Below are 14544 nucleotides of genomic sequence, written 5' to 3' on the forward strand. Positions count from 1 at the left end.
GCTTGCCTCTATCACCGAGTCGATCGGCATTGTCCTCTTCAAACAGCCGCTCTATATTTAATCTCCTCGGTAAAGAGCCATCAGATGCGCTTTCTCACGACCTTTTTATCATGACGGAGATGCACGCGTTCTCGTGTTGTAAAACGTGCGATCGTTCACGCGGTAAACTTTCATCGGGAAAGTTGAATGATCGATAGATGACGCGACTCTGTCTCAAAGGTTCCCAGGATGACGTCACAGGGGAAACAGATCCAAATGGCGATGACGTCGCGGACTACGGGCGTAGAAGTCAGCCGTGACGACGTCAGTTCAATGAGTGAGAGGGTAGAAAGCGTACAGACAGGGTGCATAACTCCTTTGGAGAGAGTTAGTAGTTACACGTAATTATTCAAACTCAGGGGATAGCTTGAAGTTCAGGTTGCTCTATTGATCGGGCAATGGTCGAACAGACGCGGTTAAAACGTAAGTTTTGACCGCGTTGCACCGGCTGGTTTTCTCTTATTGCTAACCTTATTAAATGTAACCGAATCATCGCCACGGATTTTGATCTAAATTTGTTCGCCGTAGTTGGACGCGGTATTCTTTTCAGTCTACAAAAGACTGTAGTATTTCTTGTTGCCTTGAAACGGATCCGTATCTTCGATCGATTTACCACGTTTAGATGATTCCAGATTTCGAATCGTTGCCTTTATTTGTCCTCTTATGATATACGGTATATGGAAACGGAAGTCATATGTTTTATTTTTTGAAGTGCTTTTGAAATGCTTTTATTTTATTATTAGAGGGTATATTAAAGAGTATACTTTTGCTGAACATAATTTCATTTATGCAATTGACAGCACGAGGTAAGAAATTGTAATATTTAAATTGGCATTTTTTATTTACTTTAATTATACATACATATAAAATGCTACTGATTTGGATACGAATTTTCAATGGTATTTTTCGAACAACTCTCACTGACACAAAGGTAAGAAATATAAACCATATATAATATTAGTTCGGAAAGTTGTAAATAGATTTATTTAACTTTTAATAAGCATTTATACTATCGAAAGACTTTTAAGAGTAATAAAGAATAAAATATACTTACCATAAAATCCCATATGCGTGTCACGTCTCGTAACGAAAGAAAACAGAACATCCGGACAATCCAAGATTCCGTACGCGTCATTTATTATGCAAAAGACAATGGACTTCTCATAAGGGTATACGTGAATAAATAGCACATACGAATCCATCGTTTATTAAAGCAAAACTTTATTATAGCAATAGTGAACAATGGATAACTATTAAAGATTTTTAACATGTTTTTTTTTTTTGATAAAAATAGCAATTGGATGTTTAGGTTTAAGTATTAGGTGAATATCTAAAGGGTCTCTTACCGTACGAAGTTGTTCGAACTAAAAGAAGTGTCTACAGTCGTGTGTTTAACGATGACAATCGCGCGAACGCGTAGATACGTGTGAATTTTCCATTGGTGGCGCAAGTGCAGCGTGAATCCAAAGAAAATATCGAAAAAATTAAAAAACTAACAAACTACCCCAACGATCTTTTATCTCATGCTAATTAAATGATAAAAATTGACAGTCACAATCGAATATATATCGAAAGTATATAAAATAATATTAATATATAAATAATATATCTAGTTAATATATAAAAGAGTAAAGCGTCCAAATTTCTCGGAGCTCGTTCGTACACGAAATTGTCGCGATATACGCGTCAGTTCGTGCCAACCAATGCGCAAACAGTAGAAAATTTAATCGATAGCAGAGAAAGCGCGTGCAACGTCCGTTTTTCTCCAATAGGGAAGAAAACCGAATAATAGCCTTAATTGCGTTACATGCACCATTGCCATTCGAACAGAATGTTTCGAACGGGTATCAACGCACGAACTCGAATGACTATTCGATAGAAAGCGAAGGAACTTTCGAAACGAGCCGAGACGGAGGCCACGCCTCTTTTGATCTAAAATAAATTTCTTCGCTCGTAAAATAAAAGAGATTCTCGGATTCACGATGTACTTTGGTCCGACTCTATTTTCTACCCTTGATCGCTGTAGTCGAGAGGGACGAGCGCTATACAAAAAAGTAAAAAGAAAAGAAACTCGTACAAACGGTAGAAAAGTTACAGAACGAAAGAGGATAAAAATAGGGAGGAAATAAAATCGAATGGCAAGGACGGTAAAAATAATAACGATGATGATGATGAGAAACAAGTTACACAGTGGCGAAATGATGAATCTCACGCAGCATTCTCTCTTACTCTCGTTCTTTCTCTCGCAGAATTTCTCTGTCGCAATCGGTGGAGATTGTCGTCGAAACGATGTCAAAACGGAAACGTTACGAGAAGACAATCGATGACGCGCAAAATGTAAAAAGAAATGGGATATCGGATGGTGTGTGAAATTGGGAATAAAAAAAAGGTTCACGAGCGTGGTCATATGTGATAAATTCGCTTACAAATTGTTTGCAGAGGCAATGAATGAAGCACGTTAAAAAAAATGTCAGTTCGGTAGATTACCCTCCCACCCCACGTTCACCAGAAAATAAAAACCGTTTCCGTACAGAAATCTAGAGAACCTAAGACAGTCGTCGGCTAGTCCTAATGATATATTTGAATTAGTCGTTACCGGCTACCCTACTCTCCTCCTTATATCGTAGTAATAAGTCATTGTAGTTAAGTGTTTCATTTAGGGCATTCGCATTCTTCCATCATTCTTTCTCTCTTGCATTTTCTCACTCTCGCTTTCATGTATCTCGAGTAACTGTCGTCACGGAGACGTCTTTTCGTACAGCGTACACTAAATCGAGCTATAACCTATCTTTGCTGACACGATTGTCGCCACTGGATCAGATCGATCGGAGTTCCATAAACGCGATGGTCCCCAAGCCATTTTCACTTCGAAACTGTTGATTCACACGTTAAATAACCGAACCGCATCTTCTTATTCTTACAGTCAGCCGATCGATCAATTTACGAGAACGACAATCTCAATTCCCAGACGAAAATGAGCTCTTCTATCTCCGGTCAGTATACTCCTTCTACCTCCATCTGCTTCCATCGCGATCCAGCCGCCACGATCGTGTCTACGCAATATACAGTACTCCGATAATATTACAAATAATATATCTAACAACGTTAAGTTCATCTTAGATTGCTTTCCGTGATCACGCCGACTCGTTCTACAGAGTCTGAATGTGCACTCGTCGAGGGCTCGAACTAGGATCATTCGCGGCAACGGATCGTTTAAATTGGCGTTCCATCGCTCGATCGTTTTATCGATCGCGCTCGCTTTTCTTCCTCGCTGGCCGTCGACGCGTACACGAGAGACTCGTGGTTCAAGATTATTGTGTACCTTAGTAATCCTCTGCGTCTTTGTCCTGTTTTCAGTTCCTCTTTCTCTAATATTGCGCTCTCTTTCTACTCTCTTATGCTCTTTTACTGCTCCCCTCTGTTATTCGTCTTTTATTATTTTCCCTCTTTTTCTCTTTTTAAATAGCTTTTCATAGAGGTACGATATAGGTAAGTTACTATCATTCATTGCGTATCGCTTCGTCACGACACACACGCTTCTTGATACAGTCTCCCTTTCATTCTGTCTTCGTTATTCGTCATTTAGATTCTCGTTAGCCCTCGCCATCCACCCACACATCGCGTCGATTACTTTGGAATATTCTAACTATAGTTGAAATATTCTCATTGCCAGTCAGTTTCGTTCTAGAGTCGACGCGAAACGTTTCCGTGAATGATCCTCGAGAATTACAAGTAGACGAACCCGAAGAGAAAAGTTTCTTTTCTCCGATCGTCTCGAAGGCAACTCTTGAACTCACGATCCGCGATTATAGGACACGGTCTAAGGTATTTTTCCGTTCATCATCTTATTTGCTCGAAAATTAAGTCCTTAACCTTACGACATAATACTATTCAATACTTGTTTCAAGCTCATAATAAGTACATATTTGAAGATTAAATTACCGATTATTGTATTAACCTTACGCTTCTACCATCTGTCCTCTTCCTTCTTCATGTACATTTATATCTCTTCATTCTCTCTCTTTTTCCTCGTGCTTATCAAGCACTCGTTCACACTATAACACGCATACATTAGTCTTCTCATACTATATCTGACAGTGTACCTTTGTATGCCGTCGACGCGATAGATACAGAACAGAAAATCGTCGAGCACGGCGTTCCAAACCTCTGTACAAGAATAACTAACGGTTCACGCGCGTCGAGTCTACCTCCGATTGGCCCGCGGTCCTCGTAACTTCCGGTTGAAGTTAAAGCTTCACACACGGCGAGGAGAAAATGGCGCGCGGGTCACGAACGGCCGCGACGTGAACCTCTCAACAATACGAACGTTTATGTACAAACTTAAGGGCAAGAGCGAAACTATCACCGATACATCGGTGTTTTTTCTCTTTTTATTCTTTTTCTTCACCCCTTTTTCTTCTTCTTCATCTTCTTCGCTTGTCTACATTATTATACTTATTATTTCATTTATCGTTCACCGTATCTCATTTTGCAGCATTTCGATCGCCGTCCTTCGCCTCTGAGGGAACTCCGGTCCGTGCATACGCGCGCGCGCTCACACACACACACACACACACACGCACGCACACACATGCACGCACACACACGTACACACATATACATGCACACAAAACGAGAGGTGTCACCACCTCGCTACGGTCTATATTTTATAGCCTACGTATGTGTACTAGCGATGGCGAACTGGGTCTTCAGGAAACAGCGACCGTTCCACGAATTGTTTAATACAGCACCGGTAAGCATCCATCTCCGTCGGTAGAAGCAATTGTGATCGTCGAGAAGTTTGTATCAAAGAATTCAAACGGTTAAAATGGTAAAGATGTCAAATAAATGGTAAATGTCAGAAAAATAGAGGATGATTTTTCTTTAACCGTAAAAGAAAGATGCGAATTCCATGCTTGATAATTTAATTTAGTTACAAGGACTAAAATTATCTGAATAATAATTCGATAATTTTATTAGTTAATAAATGGTAGGTCTGAATTTTAAGCTAATATCTCTTATTCATACCGAACATTTTCATTTTTGACGCTTACATCGTTTACCATTTCAAGTTTTCGATTACTTCCGACGATTCGAGTGTCTACGTATAAAATATTATACGATAAACTAATACTACGTGTGATATACTATAAAGGATTAAAATATTAAATTATCGCGGAAAAATCGTACGAAATAAGAACTAGTGGAGATGAAAGGAAAACTTGCGGAGAACAGAGAACGCTATTATTCCTCGCGTCTACGATTGTATCGTTCCGAAGAGAATTTTTATAAAAATACCATGCACTATGACGATCCTATTTACATACGGACGTTCCCGGACCGGAAGAGAAACGACTTTATACGATTAATCGAACAGCGGGAAACCTAAACGCGCTTCGCCACGGACATACATGGAAATATTAGAACAAGACCGGTAAATCGTCGATCAATGTTACTTAATCGAACGACGCGATCGAACGAACGGAAAACGAACAAGAGAACGTATTGCTCGCCGACATTTGTCTTGCTGTCGAAGCTGCTTGCTGCTCGAAACGAGACATCCGTGTTCACGAGCGCGTGGATTTCGAAACTGTCTCGAACCGATCGTCTGTCCGATTGACCCGCGATTTACGTCGATTTGCTGAACGATTTAAGCTCGATCGAGACCCGATTCAATCTGGCGAAAATCGTCGAGCAAAAACAGAATTATTCTACTCCTAGGCTCGGAGATATATACGAGAATCTGTTTGAATCTTTGGCATCCAAAAAGATAAGTACTCGAGGAAATTCGAGTAAATGTAGAAGTTGGATGCAGATAGATTCGTGTGATAAATCTGCGTGTATTTCTATCCAAGTATACAAGTATGTGTTTGTCTTTTGTGTGTGTGTTTGTATAGGTTTGAAGAGCGTATAGTGAATATGAGGATGACAGGCCTTATTACCGATCTCCAATACGCGTCAGACGCACCTACGTAGCACCTTTAGAGTTCTCGTGAATGATTATGGTAACAGTGATATCGTTGAATGATTAGGATGGCTGTGAATACGGGCTCGATTATAGCGATATGGATGGAATTGTCTTGGTTAGCATTTTGGTAATTTAGAATCATACGAAGGAAAAGAGAATGATCGATTAAAATCTCAACACAATTCGAAACACTTATATTTATGAATGTTAATAAATTAGGCTAATTAGATTGTCATCGAATTTTCCCTAGTCTGGCTTTCTAGCTTTTTCCTAAATATCGAATTCTAAGTCCGACATTATAGATTTTCGATTAAAATTTAAATACATGAGTTCGTGATTCATGAAATTATTGGAAGAATACTTAAATCCAGTTAATCGATACAATTTCTTTCTGCACCTTTAGAATTCAACAATCGTCGTATTCATAAAACGGAGTAACTGACTTTCCTTTCTCATTGTCTCCAAGATATTATATCTGAATACTGACAAAACTAGAGAAATGTTGATTTCAAAGACATTTCAATAGAATCGCGACAAAAGAACCCAAAAACTACAATGCTATAATTATAATCTATGGGGCGAGGAACAGAATCGCATCGATCGATCGATGCATCTACGCTATAAAAAAAAAAAGTGAAAACAAGTCGAAAACGAATGTTTCGTCGAGTAAGGATGATAAAAGGAATCGTGCGAGTCGAAGACAAAGGCGGCGGTGCTCGTCGCGAAAACTGTTGATATGAAAAAGCTAACAAGCTAATAATAAGTCGAGGTGATCGCGCGCGCGCCACCTACGTGGTAGCCAATTAATAATCTCATGTGTAACTTTGCGTGATGTTCGAAAACGCATCGACGTTATGTCGCGTTTTCTCCCTGGACGCGTTCCATTCTTTTCCATTCTCTCTCAATTTCACTTTCTTCATTAGCAAATCGATATACAACTTACATACAAGATTATGTCGATCCTGACTTGTTATCTTTGACTCGTTAAAACTACACTGAAGCTCGACCTTATGGTATTTATTTTCTCTCTTCTCTTTTCGATCTCGTCGTCGCCTTTTACTCTCGGTTGTTTGCTCCTGTAACCTCCTAATTCTCGATAGAGCGATCAACCTCTCTCTCTCTCTCTCTCTTTCTTTCTCTCTCTCTCTCTTTCTCTCTCTCTCTCTCTCTCTCTCTCTCTCGTCTCGTCTCGTTCGTATCACAGATCTAAGGAAACAGGAGGATTGATTTCCGGTTTCTAAACGCGTTACTTCGCGGACGGACGCCTCGATTCGAGCCGCGTTTTCGTGATCACCGATCAACCTCCGCCACCACGGACGATCAATCTCGACGATCTCTTCTAATGACCCTTCCCTGACCTTGTATCTTCCTCGCTCGAGGAACCGATCCACGGCGTGAGAAAGCTTAGGAACCGTGTGTGTATCAGCTTGTGCAGTCCACGTGTATTATTGTTGCCCTTCCGGCCGAGTTATTCCTATCGTCGTTCGCGTTTAAGGCGCACTTTCTCTCGAGACGATCCTGGAATCGCGTTCTTCTTGACCGCGTCGCGTGTCATTTATTTATACACGGGGTTAATGAAAAGTATTCGTGGAGAGGGTTGCCCATTGAAAACGAAAGCGGATCCTTGACGGTGCTCCACCGTACACGTGCATTATGACATTATGGCAATATAGAATGTAAATGATACTATGATTAATGTAACAATGACGAGCGATCGTGCGATGAACACTGCGCGTTGCGGACAGCCTCGTTACACTGATTGGTTACAAGTAACCCCGAAATATCGATATTTCTGTGAATATTTCTCTCTTTCATATGAATATTTCTGTTTCGTGTAGATATTATCTTTTTATTTATCTCGTAGAAACTTGAGAGTTAAGAAAGAGACACGTTCCGGGCGGGTGATGAGGCCAATCAGAACGAAGCTCGTTCGAACGATCGAGGACGAACGTCACTGTGAATGTGATGAAAATGTACTTGTACTTCGGTCGTTTGACTTGCCGGGTATTTGCTGCAGATGTATTTTCGTGGCTTTCACTTAGACGAAAAATCGTCAGCGGCAAGAAAGACAAAGGCAGTGGTGTAACCGGTCAGAAGGTGAGTGAGGCTCGTCCAACCGATCGAGGATGGATGTCGCGGTGAACATGATGCTCGCGTTTCGGACATTCGATTTGCCGGTTTTTTTTATACGGACGCGTTTCGTGGCTTTCACTTGGACGAAAGATCGTCGGCAGCAAGAAGGACAAAGGCAGTGGTGTAACCGGTCAGAAGGAGAGTGAGCCTCGTCCAACTGATCGTGGATGGACCGCGATTCTTCGGCAAGACGCTCGCGCGTGGCAGTATGTCGGGATCTCGGCTCGACGAGGGCTCCAATGATCGGCTCCATCAGACTAAGGGGGTGCCGTACACCTCGTTCGTGTGTAAATTTTGATTGCTGTCGTTTTGCCTCGATGCGCATTGCTATAACAGAGAAAATGGTGGGGATCCTCAAGCAGACGATAAGTTGAACGTTACGTAATAATTGAGAGGTGAATATATTTAAGTTTTTCCAAAATGAATAAAAACGAATTATACAATTGGATAAAAAATCTATCATTTGGATTTTAATGTGCAAATAATGATATTAATAAATTGATGAATAAGAAATTGTAGCATATCTTAGTTATAGACTTTTGTAGTGCAAAGAGTTTTTACAATTTTTTAATTTTACATCGATTGGGGCAATCAGTTTGTTTATAATTTGAAGCATATCTTTATATATTCTTGATTGTGAGATCGAAAGCGTAACAATGTATTTAAAAACACAAAGGTATTTCGAAGAAAGTTGTCTTGCGTAACTATAGTTCTAATAGCTTTCCCATAGCTCACTTTCTGTGAGAAATATTTACAATGGTGACACATTGTACGTAATTCATAGGACGACTATTCTATAACATAAGTAATTTTGCCAGTTTACTTTTTTTATTTCAAATTACAATCACATTCATTTCAATTACATCAAATTACACTCTATAGCGTTTATCTTCGCATTTATGCAAAAAGAGAAGGGAAACCTCTGAAGAATATCGTATTTTCTTTTCGATAGAATGGACATGCATATGAAAGACCTTTGGTAGTTTTTATCTTCAATTTGTATTGCATTATACAAAGCTCTTTAGATCGTAGCCATGTGCAATAAAGGAAAAGAATTCTCGCGTGAAAAGTAAACATTAGCTTGCTACGAAGCTTTTGTTTTTTCAAGGATGAATTCAATTTTCTAAGGAACTTCGCATTCAGAGTTAGATTACATATTTGCCAGCGTTATATCAAACGATTTCTTCTTGCAAACCACGCGACTCCTTTATAAAACTTTTCAAATTTGTCACCAACTGTATATATAAGTAATCACACTCACAAACGAAACGAATTAATGACATTGATTTCTCGACAAGCAAAGAATACAAAATTGCTAGAACCACGAATAAAAGTACAGAAATAGAAACATTCTTGCCGACAGGATCATAGAAGATTACAAAAAGAATATTTTCATTCATATTTCATCAAAGGTTTCCAGGTTCGATCGCAAGCATCAATACAAATATATTCGTGGGATCAAAGCATGTCGACTTACCGCTTGCTTCCTTTCCCAACTCTTCATGGCCGACTTGTACTTCTCGAATTCGTGACACCAATCCGAGTATATCTTCTGATAGTCGTTTGACTTGGCTGGCGCAGAGCATCTGTGTGCGTCCACTGTGATGTTGTACGAGCAGAGGAGCGAACCACCGAGCCAACAATCGTATCTTCCGGCGTCTTGCTCGTTCACGCCAACGATCACCAGGCCCTTCTCGGACGTTTCGATGAACTTGTCCCCCCCAGCACCGTACTTGTAGGCTATCTGATACCTGCCTTTCTCCTTGCTGTAGTGGTACCACCTGACTTCCTGATTCGCCAGCACTTCCGGCATCTTCACGAAGCAACCGAGATGCACCGACTGGCCCCAGGTGACTACGAGCTTCCGTTTACCCACGCTACTGTCGCAAACGTCTGCCGTACTATTTGACACGTCCTGGAGAAGCCTGTAAAACAATAAAAATACGATCATAAACATAGTGTATCGTATTATTCATGTTTTTGTTACGAAACTTTATTATTTATTAACATTTGCAACTTTGTTCGCGTGGGCTACTAATATCCGGAACAGTCTATAAGCAAATGAGTTTCTATGAATGAAATATTTTTTATATAAACAGTTAGGCTAGTAAAAGATATTAAATTATAAAAAAGCTCCATTTCAGAACAAACACGTAAACAATAAACATCGTTGCCTGATTTCTACCAAACATGGGAGCGCATACAATTCAGATGCCAGGCTATTTCTTAGCTTCTACAAAACGAATCGAGATAAAACATATTCTACCCCCCTCCTCAGGAAGTAAGCGATACAACAGAAAAAAGTCCATCAAAATCCGCTCGATAGTTTTTACGTGATACGAGTACAAGCAGACCAAGAAACGGACAGAGAAAAATTGTAAAAATTATTTTCTTGGATTCCAAAGCTTATGAGCTATTCCTAAATGATTGCTTTATTTGTTTTTATCCAATGTATATACTATACAATCCTCTTACTGTTTTATTACATATATATTGTATATTATATACATTAACATTAAGACTGTCAAAATACTCGAAATAATCAATTCATAAATTTTATAAAAATTTTATAGATTGAACTTAGATCTTTGAGGATTTCAATAATTTTTCTGTAAAGTAGTTTTCTGAAAAGATAGAGATTTATTCCCTTTCGTATTATATCTGTTTTTCATTCCAATTTCTTCGATACACGCTTAACAGTTCTTTTTAACATTATTTCTCACAAATTTTAAAACATTTGTGAAATATATTAAATTCGTTGTTATTAGGGAGAAAAATAATTTCCTATTAATATGAGTCGAATATCATCCATTATGAACAGAGATAAAACAAAACTTTGCATTATACGTTATAACAAATGTATGTATCTTTAAATATATAACCGATCGGATAGATGGAACGGACTGTGTTCAAAAGGATTTAAGCGGGTTATGGAAATTTCAGGAAGGAAAACAGCGGAGTCGGGGCAATGTTCGTTCGAATTTATTAAACTGGACCAACTTAACTAGGTCATTCTGTGCATGAAAGCTCACCGTGAAATGTTGAACATTGAAAACATGATAATGTTTAACTCTAGAAAAGTACTTAACCGAACTACATTTTTTTCTTCCACGTATTATCCTCGTACCATTTGTTACCTACGCTGTAACTACCTCTCGGTATAAAATGTAGTAAATTTGTAGGATAATAAACTCGTCAAATATAACAGTCAGCATTTATAAAATAATAATATTTGCACAAAGTATTTTGCCAGCGTCTTATTTCTACCATTTCATATATTTTTCATGTACAGTTAAGATCTGTTATTGTGTTCTTTAAAATTATTATACGTTCAAAAAATCGACGTTCTAATTTGAATCGCATTTTTTGTAATAAATATGATAAAATATAAACTCCAAATTTTTGTATAAATATACCGACAAAGGTGATAAATCTGCTGTGATCTTCGAATTTTTATGTAACAGCCTTACTCTTATCTTTACGACTAAAGGAGCTGTAACTATTTAGACGATCGATATATATTGTCAATACAATGTTGAGAACTCTAAAATATTGACAATAACATTAATCCTCTGATTATGCTCCTTAAGAAGACTTCTAATCTGTTAAGAAAATCTTCAATATAAAGTCGAAATAGGAACACGTACATATAACAATTTTTTCACGTTTTGTTCAAACTTGAGATATTTTCCAATATTGAAAAATGCACAATGGATCGAAGATGATCGAAAGAACGTAACAAGGTTAACGTAGTATACTTGCAAAAATCTTGACTGTCATTACAAAATACATCAAAACCTAAGTATTAAGTATAATATAAGATAATATCTCTAATTCCATTTCTGGATATAATTCTTAAAGGGTATAACAATAAATTTTTATTGGATTCCAAACTCGAATTCTCTTTCCAATTACATTACATCGTTAGATCTAATCGCACTGGATTCAATGTCATTTTTGGAACTTCGAATAACGATAAAGCAATACACTCACCCAGGTTCGTAAGGTTTGCACGTGTTCGTGTCCTTGTCCCAGCCACAGTAAGGATCGTGAACGCAGCGGAGACAATTGTCGTATCTACGGGTGCACATCACCAGGTCGATCTGTTTTATTCGATGGTCGGAAGCGACGTAAAGAGCCTTATGCTCCTTCGAGATTTCCATCGCCTGAATCGGTTCACCTGGCGTCACGTCAAAAACATCCAACAGAATAGATTGCGAATCGCCATTATTGTCTATCCATTGAACAACTTTGTGTACACGTCCGTCACCTGTAACAAACAAGAATAACGCGTTCACAAACACAATTAAGACAGACAACGTTCTATTAAATTTACAGCATAAATTCATCGTGAAAATATTACCTTTGTCGATTAACAAATTTTTATGTTACAGGCTTTCTATCACGTAGGTAATTCATGACAGTCGACAGCAAAATACAAAAGAAGATTAAAGTGCAGAAGATTGAAATACACAAGTGATACTTTTCTATAATTAATGCGTTTTATATCGCAAATACCATCGTAAAAAATATCAAAGGCAATGATTTCAAGAGGCAGAGAGATATTTTTTCCAATCGATTTCATCAAAGACCCATTTTATCCTGGCTCAGGATTTCAAAGAAGATCAAAATGTTAAGAATTAGGTGTAACTGCTATATTTCCATAAAGTTCCATTAAAAGTTAATCTTCGTACAGCGCGAAACATGTTAAATATTCTGAAGTAACTGTTTCACTCGGAATTAAATTACTGACGAGACTCTTGCATCTTTCTGAACTCCGATCTTGTTGAAAGAAGCGCTTCCTTCTCTACAGATTTTTGTTCTATTCTTGATACATACCGCGATGATAGAAAGTAATTTGTTTCGTTCGTGTAATTAGAAGATTCTGATATTAATGAATAATGGAAGTTACAACGTGTAATTAGTCACGGACTTATGTCGTGTTTTTGTAACTTGTTTCTTGTACAGTTTGCAAATGTACAGGAGACTTCTGATTATATTAGTTTTTAGCGGTAATAGACACTAGACAGTTGACTGTGAGACGAGAGCTGCGATTGCGATAGCAGATTGTACAAGTCAACTGCAAGAACTTTGAAGTTCGCTCATGATTATCTTGCCGAGTTTCTCGACGACAAATCGGCCAACGGATATCAGCGCAAAACGCGCTCCAACCTAGCTACGAGTCCCGAATTAAATTTCTTATCACAATTTCCCGATTTAAAGTTTAATCCTGACACGATGAAAAATGTAAGTTATGAAACTACTGCAGCAAGTCGCTATAAACAAAAATGCTACAACTGGAAAAACAGCTTCGATATATATTCTGGGGTTCATAAATCTTTAGATATTTTGTTTAGAATAATGATAAATTAATTTTATACTCGCAAAATAAAGTTGACAGTTATTAACGGTTTGATAGAAGAAATAAAGTTCTATTGTATTTTTATTAATATCTTGTCTAGAATTGTAAAGTATTGAGTCTAAAGTACATAGTACAATATTTATTCAAATTATTATAATAATAAGTAATATATTGGAGTAATATATAGGAAGCATAAATACAGCAAATATAAAGAAATATAAGAAAATGTTAATTATAAACCAGATAAGATTCATCAATTTCGAAATGAAAATCAATTAATCGTTGAACAGAACAAATAATCATAGCAAATCGACGAAATGTATAATCCTTTAACGTATGAAATTAATACTCACTGGATCCTGCATAGTAGACCGTATAATCCAAATCGAGTCCAACGAAATCGATTCGTAGTTTATCCACGACCAACCGTGTGAGCATCACGTCGCGTTTATAAAAGACGGGTTTTTCGTTCTCGTGCGATATGGCCGAGTCCATCAAGGGATGAGATCGAATGAAGTTCAGCACCGTGTCCGGGAACGATTCAGTGTCGTTCACACATTGACCGGGTCGCGGTTCAGGAACTTTGTTGGAAAGCACCGGAAGCCAAGCGCTGCTGCTCGTCGCCTGTTCTTTGAATTTTCCACGGAATGCCTCTTGAATCGCGTCGATATGGAACGAGCAAATCGCCGAACCCATCAATCCGTTCGTCGACGTGGTAAAAGTACCGTAAAAGTGGGTGTCATCGCCGGGCACTTTGTAGATGCTCTCTGCAAATATACAAGATACAAGCAACCATTAATTTCCTGATAAATTAAACAAATTTTATTAGACACCAAGTGCAAGATTCGGTGGATAAATAATATATTTTTTCCAAAAACATGATGAGCTCAGAAAACTATATATTATACAATTCATATTTATGTAGCGAATCTTATTACGAGTTTCTAATAGTTTGTAGATACATATAACTTGTTTCAATTTACAAGCAGGCTGATTTTATTACTAAAATTTATCGATAATTCGACCTAAAAATGTTATTCTT

At 38.1% G+C, this 14544-nt stretch overlaps 1 protein-coding gene and 1 long non-coding RNA gene across 7 annotated transcripts in view; one reads left to right on the forward strand and one right to left on the reverse strand.

Moving 5' to 3' along the window:
* The window catches only part of LOC138190047 (uncharacterized), a 238701-nt gene that overhangs the window by 151145 nt on the left and 73012 nt on the right, over positions 1–14544 (forward strand). The window lies entirely within an intron of this gene.
* Sema2a (Semaphorin 2a) overlaps positions 1241–14544 on the reverse strand; it is a 558354-nt gene continuing 545050 nt past the window's right edge. For all 5 annotated transcript variants that reach the window (XM_069132504.1, XM_069132505.1, XM_069132506.1 and 2 more), the window contains 4 exons: positions 13856–14269; positions 12134–12410; positions 9618–10065; positions 1241–8467 (listed from right to left, as the gene is read on the reverse strand). In XM_069132504.1, the coding sequence (XP_068988605.1) occupies positions 8393–8467; positions 9618–10065; positions 12134–12410; positions 13856–14269 (1214 nt within the window). In that variant the 3' untranslated portion in view covers positions 1241–8392. The remainder of the gene's footprint in view (positions 8468–9617; positions 10066–12133; positions 12411–13855; positions 14270–14544) is intronic.

The sequence above is a fragment of the Bombus flavifrons genome, chromosome 2, assembly GCF_040668555.2.
Source record: "Bombus flavifrons isolate JBK064 chromosome 2, iyBomFlav1_principal, whole genome shotgun sequence".
NCBI classification, from domain to species: domain Eukaryota; kingdom Metazoa; phylum Arthropoda; class Insecta; order Hymenoptera; family Apidae; genus Bombus; species Bombus flavifrons.